The sequence below is a fragment of the Setaria italica genome, chromosome VII (assembly GCF_000263155.2).
Source record: "Setaria italica strain Yugu1 chromosome VII, Setaria_italica_v2.0, whole genome shotgun sequence".
Classification (NCBI taxonomy): Eukaryota; Viridiplantae; Streptophyta; class Magnoliopsida; order Poales; family Poaceae; genus Setaria; species Setaria italica.
In genome coordinates, this window is record NC_028456.1 from 3,836,480 (window position 1) to 3,848,567 (window position 12,088).

At 42.5% G+C, this 12,088-nt stretch overlaps 1 protein-coding gene across 1 annotated transcript; it reads left to right on the forward strand.

Annotated features, from left to right (window-relative positions):
* The first annotated feature begins 8,731 nt into the window (after window positions 1-8,731).
* Window positions 8,732-10,715, forward strand: LOC101762651 (probable thylakoidal processing peptidase 2, chloroplastic). The gene is made up of 4 exons (XM_012847361.3): window positions 8,732-8,923; window positions 9,152-9,288; window positions 9,363-9,528; window positions 10,426-10,715. The coding sequence occupies exons 1-4, from the start codon at window positions 8,732-8,734 to the stop codon at window positions 10,531-10,533; spliced, it is 603 nt and encodes a 200-aa protein (XP_012702815.1). The 3' UTR covers window positions 10,534-10,715.
* Window positions 10,716-12,088: the final 1,373 nt, after the last annotated feature.

Consider the following 12,088-nt stretch of genomic DNA (forward strand, 5'->3'; position numbering starts at 1 on the left):
CACTCCAAGGCAAAGCCCTACCTCCATAGTTCTTAGAAAATAGGGAGAGAGTAAGGGGTAGTTTCGGTGAAGTGCCGGCTTGTTGGCACTCTTCCCCGCACTTGTACCTCAACGGATGCTTCCTTATTTGAGTAAGTGTTCGTGATTCTCTATGGTGGTGAGTCTCTTGGTAAGATAAGTTCTATCCTTTATTTGCTTGCGGATTCATCGTCCATTCTTGTGACGAGTGCTCTAGCTTAAGGACTTGAGTCTAAGACGAAGTCTGGCTAGAGCTAGAGTAGTAATCGATAGCATAGACGTGGTGTCTAGGCTTCAGGTTGCCTTTGTTTGCTACCTTTCCCCATGGTCTAAGAGGTAGACATCCCTTATATCCCTCCATGTTCGGGTTCGGTGTAGAGTTAATAGCTGGAGACGCTTGGCAGACCAGGCGTAAACCTGAAGTATGCAGTACAGGTTGAGTTTATCTTATCCAAAGACCCTAAGCCATAGGAATCCTCTCTATCCTTGCCTACCTAACTCTTGTTGTCCTTGGATGAACCAGCTAAAGACCTTTGCACTTCTGTTCCCTGAGAAATATACGATACCCTGAATACTTTTCGGGTAAAGTGCTACAAAGGTATATCCGTGCGCTTGCGATTTATTCATGAACGTTAAGAAATACCAACAAGCGTTTCTGGTGCCGTTGCCGGGGAGTGGTTGCTGTATTATCTTCAAACCTAGTTCATCCTTGTATCTTTTATTTTACCTTTTTCTTTCTTTTATCCTTTCTTTACCATGAAAAATATTTGTATCCCAAAACTTTCTATTCTTAAGGATGAGTTCTTAGAGCCACCACCCTTTTCAAAGCCTATCACAGCTTCTGGCTATGAACTCCATCCTAGTATCATTGTCATGGTCTGGGGACTAACCTTCTCTGAATTTGAAAATGAAAACCCTTACTTCATTTGCAAGAGTTTGATGATCTGTGTTCATGCTTGGTAATCCCAGGCATGACACAGGAAACCTTGAGGTGGAAGTTGTTTCCTTTCTCATAGAGAGGGCGGAGCAATGGTACACTCACAACATGAAGATTGTGAACGGAGGTTGGGAAAAGCTCTGAGATGATTTTTGTCACTCATTCTTCTCTTTACCCCACATAGCCTCTCTACGGAGTGACATTCTTAAATTTGAGCAATTAGAGAAGGAGTCCATAGGTGAATCATGGGCTAGATTTTCACATCTTTTAGCATCTAGCCCAAGCTTGTCTATACCCGATGATGCATCTTTACACATCTTTTGAATGGGTTTAGACATGACCTCTACCCTACATCTCAACATTACCACCGGAGGTTCGTTTGCACACAAAACTCCGATAGAAGGAAAAGAAATCCTACATCACATTTTGGAAAACTCTTCCTTCCTCACCAATCCTAGCAAACCCTTCCGAGAAGAAGACAGGTCGAGCTACGAGGGTCCCTCAACAACCATTTTTGAGCCCTTCCATCAGCGACGTCGATTGGTTCGGCAGTGCTGCTACCGAAGAGCTCTTCCCGCTCTGCCTCTAGGTTACTCTTGTCATTTATATGCTAGCCCAAGATCCGAAGCTCATCGTTGTAGGTGTGCCCCTGGAACTCCTCCTCATCGTCTGACGCCAATGCTCTAGTCCCTCAACAGACCACCCTACACAAAGAGACAACAAGACGTAGTCAAGCAGTGAAGCTGACAACTAGAAAAGAAGCAGAGATGGCAAGATCAAGTAGAGTAGCGAAAAGAGATGGCATGATCAAGATCGATGTCTTACCAGCGAATCCGGAGCCCTAGAATGGCCAGCGAGGTTGACGAACGATCGATTCACCGGAGCTCTGATCCCTCAATGGCTTCGCGATGGCTGACGAACTGTAGAAACAACAAGAACTTGAGAAGTTAGAACTCAAGAACACTTGGGTTAGGTTAGAGGTCGGAGGCTTTACCTGCGAATCCGGAGCCCAGAGCAGCCGACGAGGAGATCCAGCAAGGAGATGATGAGAGCGGCCGGCAATAGGATCTAGTCATCTAGATCTAGAGACTTAGAGGGGAAGGGGGAGACGAAGAGTGGGAGAGTGGGAGGAAGATCTACATCTACTAGATGGCTAGATGGTGTGCAGTGCCGGCCTTCGACGGTGGAACCGCACCGCGGAGAGCTACCAGCTGATCATTGAAGAGGAAGAAGACGAGAGGGAGAGAGATATGAGAGAGAGGGCGAGTGAGGAGACGGGAGGCAGAGCGTCGCGAGGGAGGCGGTCGGGGGAGGGGGGGAGGGAGCGAGCGGCTAGGGTTGGGAGAGGTGGCCGGGAGGCGAGCAGTTATATACACCCTCCCCCCACGGTCGGATCCAATAGTCAGGAGGACGTGATTCAACGGTTAGGGAGGGTGGTGGTGGGGGTATTGGGCTGGCATCGGGCTGGTCTAAAAATCGTGCCGGGCTCAGGCTGATTTGGCATGCAGAGGTTGCGGCCCAATCACTGGCTCGAGCATAGGGCCAGGCCGGCTCGGGCGCTATTGCCCTCGTGCCGGGCATGTTTGGGCCGAGCGTTTTAGGGTTGGAGCAGGCCTGGCCCATCTAGCCATCTATATACGGGCCAGGCCGCCTGCACACACATGTGTTGCGCGCTCGACGTAAGCGCAACCAGTAGAGCGTTAGACTTTTCTTACCCAAATCCATCACATGACATTGGCAAAGACTTCAAAGCGTTGTGATTAATCGCCTAACTTACTGTAAGGGCCCGCTTGGCTAGTGGGCCTTTAAAACTACAATCGAGACACAACTTGACAATTCAGGCCCATGCCCACACAACTGCAGTCCAGAACTAAATGGCACTTAGCTCGGCCGGGCTGGCGTGGCGCTGGCAGTTGTTTTATTTTATTTTATATATGGGCGCTGCTAGCGCCCGGACGTCCGATGGGAATTAAATTCCCATCGGACGGTCCATCGCAACATCCAGAACTAAGTCTGCAACATAAAGATAAACTTTTTGCAACGTAAAAAAAAATACATGCCAAATATAGCTCTTAGACATCCAATATTTGAAGATACGGGGGAAAACAAATTCCGACCGTAACATTTTGATATGTTTCACGTAACATCTGATCTGAATCTCTTCAAAGGATCACAACTTTGCAAAAATGACCATTGAAACATCAGAGAGCATCTTATGCAACATCAAGAAAGAGCTAACGCAACAAAAAAAATCCTCATGTTGCGGCATCAAAGGAAAAAGTTTGAAACATCCAAAATCACCTGTTGCAACATACAAAATGATATAGTGTAAGACCTAAAAATAACATATCGCAACAGCATATTCCACGCACCAGGTCATGCTGTTGTTGCCATCCTGTTACTCCAATCAACACAAACAGATCTGACTCCACTTGCGACGAGAGCACTCCCTATGTGTTGCACATCTAGATGAGGGAGACGAGGTCGCGAGCTCGTCGAGCACCGCCTTCTCGTCGTGTCGCGGCGGATGAGCTCATCGCGCGCCGCCCTATCGCTCGTCGTGTTGCAGTGGTCAAGCTTACCGCGCGCCACCCTTTCGCTGCATCATCCTTCTCGAGGGCTCGGCTGCATATGCTCGAGCTTGCAACGACGCCCCACGCTGCTGCGCTCATGCATGCTTAAGCTCGCCGCGTGCATCGCTAGTGCTGCTGAAACTTGAGGTGGACGATAAGTTGAGAAAATGGGGAGGGAAGAGGCTGAGTAGATGATAGGAGGAGACACAGTGGTTCCTTGGGAGAAGAGATTGCGGTTCCTTGGGAGAAGAGATTGATATTTTCATGTGGATCAGAACGTTCCACGTATGCTTGGGAGGATGGGCAGCAGCTCACGCGTGATAAGTGTTGCGTCCGATTTTTTTATCTGCCGTCGGACGTAAGAGCTGCAGCATTACCGTTTATATATTTATTTATTTCCTGCTTCAATTGAATTTCCAACAAAAGGAACATTTTTTGGCAGAAAAAAAAATCAAATTCTGTCGATTTTGAGAACAAAGAGGCAACACAAGAAACGTGATCCAAAAGAACAACTACGCTCATTTTTTTTTTCGAAACACAACATAGATGCAAACGCTCACAACACACGCACACTCGGCCTCTACGAACATACGCATGCAATCCTACCTCTATAAGCACATCCGGGAGACTGAGCTGGCATATCCTTAAGATTGACGAAATCGCCATTGGCTGCTCCGTGTGAGTCAACAGCTAGTACGTGCGTTTTTTATCGCTGCGTTGTGGTTCTAATCGCCATGGCCACCTCCTCGTGCCGCTGCAGGAGCGTGGTGGACAACATCCAATCGTGCGATCAACATTGTCCATGTGGTGTCCACCAACAAGAACACCATTGATGAGGATGAGAAAAGTGCTCGAGGGATTTATCTCAAGGAAAGGATTAGTGCGCCTAGAGAATTTAAGCCATGCTGATATTCGGGCGGCATGCATGGAATGGTTGCCTCATAACTACCTTAGCAAACTAAATGATATCATATCCCTAATTAGGGATAGTTAGGTAAATTTCCTATAAGGCTATAACACTAATATTTCTAAAGCGGCGAATGGAGCGAGTTTTGTCATAGCCACTACCACTCCATAATGTTAAACACTGCCGTGAATACACTCGGACAAACTCACACACATGACGACGACATAGCATGTTGAGTAGTTTTTTCTCATGGGTGTAAGTAAGAACACTCGGTAAGTTTCCCGACTGCTTTCATATACAACGCTCAAGAAAAAATATCTTACAACAAACATGTTTTACTCGACAATGTTCAAACAGGGTCCCCAAAATCATCCATGGCATGGCTACATACGGCAAAAATAAAATTTCTCGTAATTTAAATCTTGAAGTTAAGATATATGTTTTCTTTCCAATCCATGTCTTTTTAAAAAGCATATATGGAGCTCATGGTTAAAACGAATAAGTTTGCAGAAGAGCTCTTTGTTTCATTTTTCCTTGTTACTGGATTTAATCCTCTTGTTGGTTATTGCTGCATTGGGAAATCAAAATGACGGAGATGAAGAAGTTTCTTAACTGAAAATCAGGTATCGAAGATAAGGAAGCTTTCACGAGTAGTAGCAAGGGACTGTAAACTTCTTCCGAGGCTTGGACGAGGCAGTAGCAGTGGAAAGAGCAGGAGATCCTGCATGTTCCCATGCATCAACCCGGTCAAAGAATCTCCATTATTGCTGCTGACATGCACGGTGATTCAGGTTTCAGGACCTGAAAGATTCTTGTTGCTAATAATAGATTCAGCTGATATGTTTGTTTTGCATGCACACACATGGCCCACATGAATATTCCAGGTCAAAGGAAATATAGTCATCGCCATCAAACTGCAAAAAGAAATGGTCACCGATCCCTTTTTCTCTCACGATCAACGTCTGCTGGCGGCTCTATATATATCTGCTCACATGTACGCCTTGGACAACATTCCATTTTCTCCATGTCAAACAAGATGGATGCGAAACAACAAACTGCTCTCTGCTGCCTTTTCTTGGTGCTCATGCTACATGCAGATCATACCTTGGCAGCTGGTTCGTGTTCCTTAATTACATCTCTCTTCTGTTGTATTCAGCTTAATTATTAGTTTGGCGATAATCTGGTCCAAGACAGAATTACATTTCCATTCTTGTTCTTGCATAGCTTGTGTACTTTCCTTCGAGAAAAATGATCTTCTAATCTATTTCCTTCGAAAAAAAAACTCAGATTGTGTCAATTTTTTCTTAGTTTCATGTAAATTTTCATTCAATAACGCATGATATTATATAAGTTAATAACATGTGGGTGTACATATTTCATCTTTTTTTTTTGTAGAAACTTGCGGCTCTACATATATTAAGGTTCCATTCTGCAAAAGTTGGTCATGCAAGGCAGAGTGCTGGCTTGAGGCGAAATTAACTTCCTCTACAGTCAATGAGCACAAGTGTACGAAAGGAGGGATCAAGGGCAGGTGTTACTGCCATTTGTGTCCGAAATAGACGCTTGCCCTCATGTTTTGAAGCCAGCGTCGCCGAAGAACAAAATAGTAGTTAGTTAATAAGTTTCTAGGTTTGTCTCTGTTTGCTTTGCAATGCTAGTGTCAACGATTGTACCGAAATCTTTGGTTCAATAATACTATCAATGAGTTTCTTTGCTCACTGACAAACTTCTTTCTCATTTATTTATTCTGCATTGTAATGATTGAAGACGTGGACTTCTACTTAGATGGGTGGATAAAAAGTTACTGAATTGGACTGGAGTTGTAGCCAAGCATTGGGGATAAAATTTGAGTTGGACGTCAATAAATTTGGACCAAAAATATCAGGGGTGTTATGCTCTGCCTGAGCAGAGAAGTACCCCAATCTGGATCACCTGTGGAAGGTTCCGGTGAACGAATGGGTTTTGGGAAATAGAGAAGATTCATTAAGTCTTCGGATAAATATGCGTTTTGTGCGAAGCAAATGCATTGCGCTATCAGGAGGCAGGGTATGCCATCTTCCCTGCTTAGTAGTATGTAGTACAGGGAAGATCTAACCGTCCATAGGTAATTGTAGACTTTACGATGGTGTCAAAAAATATTATAGTTATAGTATTTATGTTCTTTTATCATGATACCCTTATACTACATGTACTACTCATGTATACTAACCATACCACAGGTGAAGTTTTCAGTAGTAAAAAATTAATTTTGATCATCGAATATTTTTATATTAATCTTTTTGGAATACTAGTATAACCTAATAGTGTACTTTTAAGCTCTCCCCTTCTCCCTCCCAAGCCCCATCTCCCAAATTGGCCCATCAAAGAAAAAAAAATAATGGCCCATCATCTTATCATCTCTAACCTTAAAGCAAATCAATGCAACCAACCAGGCACTCATCTTTTTGTCAATTGAGCTTGTTCTCTAAACCAAAAACTCTTTTACCCATTACATCAAGGATTTAAAACAAAAACATGGCAAAGAAGCACCAAGGGGAACATCTTTATTCCATGGCATGGCTGCACAGGGGAAACGTAAATCGTAATTTAAACCTAGAGACCAAGATATTTTCTTTCCAATCCATATATACGTGGTTCATAGTTAAGATGAATATGTTTGCCGCGGAACTCTTTGATCCCTTATTACTGGATATATATCATCTTCCTTCGTTGGTTATTGTTGCATTCGAAAATAAAAATGACGGAGAACTTTCTTAACTGCAAGTAAGGAATCGAAGATAACAAAGCTTTCACGAGTGGCAAGGGACCCCTTAAGCTCCTTTTGAGGCTTAGACGAGGGAGTAGTGGAAAGAGCAAGAGATCCTGCATGCTTCCATGCAACTCGGCCGGTCAAAGAAGCTCGATCCATTGCTGCTCAGTGCTCACACAGTGATTTAGGTACGCGGGACCTGAAAGATTATGCTCGCTAACAGATTCAGTGGATATGGATATGTGTTTTGCATGCACGCATGAATATTCCAGGTCAAAGGAAAAAGTCATCACCATCTGTAAAGAAATGGTCACATGTACCCCTTCCACGACATTCCATTCTTTCCATGTCAAGCAAGATGAGAACGGGAAACATGCTATTCTCTCCTGCCTTCTTTGGTGCTCATGCTACATGCAAACCAATACCTTGGCTGCTGGTTCGTGTTCCTTAATTACATCAATCTTCTGTTGTATTCAGCTTATTAATCTGGTGATAATCCGGTCCAAGATAGAATTACATTTCCGCTCTTTTTCTCAATTAACTCGTGTTCGGTCTTCTGAATTTTTGTTTTTAATTTGTTCTCGAGAAATATTCTTCTGATCTTTTTCTTAGGAAACTCATATTTTGTTACAGCTTAGTCTCATTAACATTTTCATTCAAGAACACTACATGAGATTGTAATAAGTTAATAACATGTGGATATATAATACATTGTTCATTTTTTTTAGAAACTTGCGGCTCTACTTACATTTTTGTAGAAAAGTTGGTCATGCAAGGTAGAGTGCTGGCTTGAGGCGAAATTAACTTCCTCTACAGTCAATGAGCACGAGTGTACGAAAGGAGAGATCAAGGGCAGGTGTTACTGCCATTTCTGTCCGAAGTAGACGCTTCCCTCTTGATATTGTGAAGCCATCGTCACCGAAGAAGAACAAATCAATATTGTCATGCCTTTTGTTGGCGTCATTCAGTACTGTAATATAGTAGTTAAGTCTCTAGATCTCTCTTGCTCTTTGCTTCGCAATAATGCTAGTGTCTACGATTGTATTGAAATATTTGGTTCAATAATACTATCAGCGAGTATCTTTGATAACTGAAAAAAATGCTTTCTCATTGATTCAGCATTGTAACGATCATGGTGTGGACTTTCAATTAGGTGCTTGGATAAAAAGTAAACCTTAGCAATGGAATTGCAGTAGGAAATTTACATCACAAAAAAATTCATAATTATTATCTGGAGTTAATTACTTTGTAGTGGATTAAATTAGCACGGTTTCACACAAAATCTGAAGAATAATCCTAACAGGCTTTGAAATAAATCAGATAAAAAATGAAATTGTAAACAGCAGCCTATATATGTTAAAAAAATTATACTTGTACAATACAACTATACATAAGAAAGTAAATAAATTATATAGCCAACCGGAAGAGAGGGAGAATAGTTTTTTTTTACTATGGCGGACTGTCCTTTTCCAAGTATTATGATCCTTACCATAACTAAGGCTACCTACTCTTATAGATTGGTTTGCCAAATATATTGGATCGCACGTATGTCGTCAGCCATTGCCTATCTTGTCGGGGAAGAGAGATTAACAGAAGTGCAGGCGATACGCAACAACGAGCATGGGATGTTCAATATGGGTTCTTCACGGCGGGAGCGCAGTGTTAAAGGTCCCAAAGAAGCGCAATCGAAGAGCGTGTTAGAGCTCCTAAAGGAGAAGATCAAGAGCAAGGGTGGCGAGGTGATAGAGCACCGCCCATTGTGTTTTGTTGGGCTTGATTTGACGTGTCGCCGATGCAGAGGTGGAGCCACATCAGATTGAAATCGGCCTCTCGGGGGATTGAAACCAGATGTATTATTCATGGAACTTTGTTGATCTTTTCTAGATGGTTGGATCTAAGGATGTGTTCAGATGTATACAAAGATGTTTGCATTTGTAGAACCAAGGGTCCGTATCCTCGACGGTTAGTTGGCAAGGCCAGCAAGCCAACACCCAACGGTCCTTTTGAGCAGCCAAATAAATATTCCAGCTGAAATCAATTGTTTATTCGTTGCAAAAAAAGATTTCCTGGCGTTTCTCTCCCGCGGCGACGTCGTCGTCTTCCGGTAAGCCCGCCGCCCGCCGCACCGGAGTTCTTGGGTGTTTCTTTGGTTCCTGATGTTGCTGCTGCTCGTCCCAGGTCGCCGAGGAACCACCGCGAACTGGTGGTGAAGAGGTTGATTGCGCTGCCGGGGGGTTGGATCCAGGTCCCGGAGAAGCAAGAGATCCGGCAGATCCCGCAGGGGCACTGCTGGGTGGAAGGGGACAATGCCGGCCTCAGCTTGGACTCGAGAACCTACGGCCCTGTAAGTTATTATTCCCACACTGCTTTGCTTGCTCATATGAATTTCAAACCATACTTCGTGTCAGTCTTGCTGGAACCAAATGTTTTTTTCTAGCTAGGAAAAATTGCGCAGATTGGTGGTGTCATTGCAAAAGGAGGGTTGTCGTGGTTAATTCGTACCTCTTGTTGACGTTGATTTCAGTGCATCTTCAGGAAATTGTTGAGTCGTAGCTTAGGGGTTGTGAAAACAAGTTGGTGTACTGACATTGACTTGTGCTATATATCAGTTTTACATCCATGGCTCTTTTCCTGACGAAGACATTATCATTTGCTTGGTTGGTTAACAAATTTGCAGTCTTGGCACTAAACATCAACTAGGCAGTTCTGACCTTTATTCCCAGTGATTTTCTTAATCTTGAATGCATCATGATCTTGAATTAGTATCTTGATCAATGGATGCATTATTGCAAATCTGTGTGCATCAACACAGTGCTGTTTCTTTATGGATCTTTGTATCCTTACTTTATTTTTGTACTGTTGGTTATATATAACGATGTTGCATTGCCTCCTTGGAACAAATGCAAAGAGGAGTTGGGGAACTCATGGCTCAGTAATATTTGAGCCAATTCTGGTGCTTTAGTGGCATGTTCATCAGATGGATATCAGCATTGATGAACTATAGCCTATTCACAGTTCCAAATTGATTGAAAATTCAGGATACCAAATTCTTCTTAAGTCTGTTTGGCCACTAAGAACTTTCGTTTTCTGTTTTAGCTATTTTAATATCTATCCTTTAAAGCGACTGGAACAAATTGTGTCCAGGCACACTCATTATGTTATTTGTTTGCACATTGTAGCAAATTGAGCTTAGGCATTTGTGGTCTTGTTACCGGATGTCCTAAACATTTTATGCATGCAGGTTCCTCTGGGTCTGATGCAAGGCAGAGTCACGCATGTAGTCCGGCCACCCAACAGGATTGGTCGAGTTGACAGAAAAATACCAGAAGGAAGGATTATGCCACTATAACCTTTTTGTTGCTCTTGTTAGGTTGGTTATCCTGCATTGTTTTTTCCATTTTTGGGCAGGCAACCACTATGAATAGGATTGATTGAAGCCTCAATGTGTACTGCTCTATACTGTCAAAGGCAGTGAATTGGAGGATGTGATACATTTGGTGACAGTAAGAACATTATCTCTGATTTCAAATCGACCTTCCTGTCAGTTGTAGGCTTGTAGGCTTGTAGGAAATGTGTACTGAGGAGCTTTACTTTTTTATGTGATTCAACACTGAAATCTTAGAATACCAATAAGGGCCCGTTTGTTAGGATGGAATTGAATCTCATTCTAAGAATCTCATTCTAGCAATTAGATTCAATAGGAATTAAATTCCATAGAATTAGATTCATTTCAATTTTCTTGTTTGGATGTACAAAGAAACTAATCCCTAGAATTAGATTCCAAATATTGTTTGGTTGATTAGAGAGGAAACTACTTCTTTGGAAAATATAGGTTAAATCTGATAGCTTCGAAATTCCTAGCTTAAAGATGAGTACTTAGCACTGTTTTCTCAGGAATTAAAGATGAGTACTTAGCACTGTTTTCAGACTAATACTTAGCACTGTTTTCGAAGAAAACCACATCATACACGAGTTACGTACCTCCAGCTAGGAAAATACAGATAAAATACAAGATAATACTTTCAGATGAGCTACATATTATTACAAGTTCAATAGATATTATCCATCACTTGATATAGATGAACTAGTTTCTTCACTTGTTGAGCTATTTTAGAAGCCACCTCTTCCTCATCCTCTCTGGAAGCGCCAACAGAGACTCGTACTTGCGTGCGTCACCGGTCAGAATATCAAATAGGTCCAACAAAGTGTCTTCATCCAATCCTTGTACTTCATTCAGTGTGTCTAGAATTTCTTTTGATGTTGGTCCTTTAGGGGCTTCCTCCTTTAGTGCTTCAGCAAACTTGTCTAGTTTTTCAGCCATCATAGAGGTAAAAGAGTCGCCTGACCGTTGCCTCTTTAAACTTCCTGAAGTTGCCGATGATGTGGGCTCTTTGTTACTAAGATCTTCCTTACTCATGTCTTTTGAGCTCTCAGCTGCAGTCCTTGCCGCTTCACCGGTAGCATGGTCTTTGCCAAACACCAAGCTGATTGAGTCCCAGTACAAGACAGTCTTGTGCCTATAACCAGAAGCTTCTTTGTTTTTCTAAAAAAACAAATGGTTAACACATATATATCCAACTTCAAGACACACGGAATAACAATGAACATATAAACATATGTTGCTTAAAAAGAATAGAATAAAATTGAATGTGCATTCTATAGTCACTGTTGACATTTTGCTAACTGTTAGACATTTCGACTAACTATGCTAGCTATGGGCAATATAATGAATAACCACTTTTCACATGGCAATCATGCAAACAAATATCATAGAAGCAATCAAAGTGCAGGGCCACGGGTTGGCACATCTTTTTCAGATTATATAGCTGGACAGTTCAGTATTGTTCTGAGCACAATGAATTTTTAATTGTAAGAGCGTTCACTTCAACCAAGCAAACATTGCT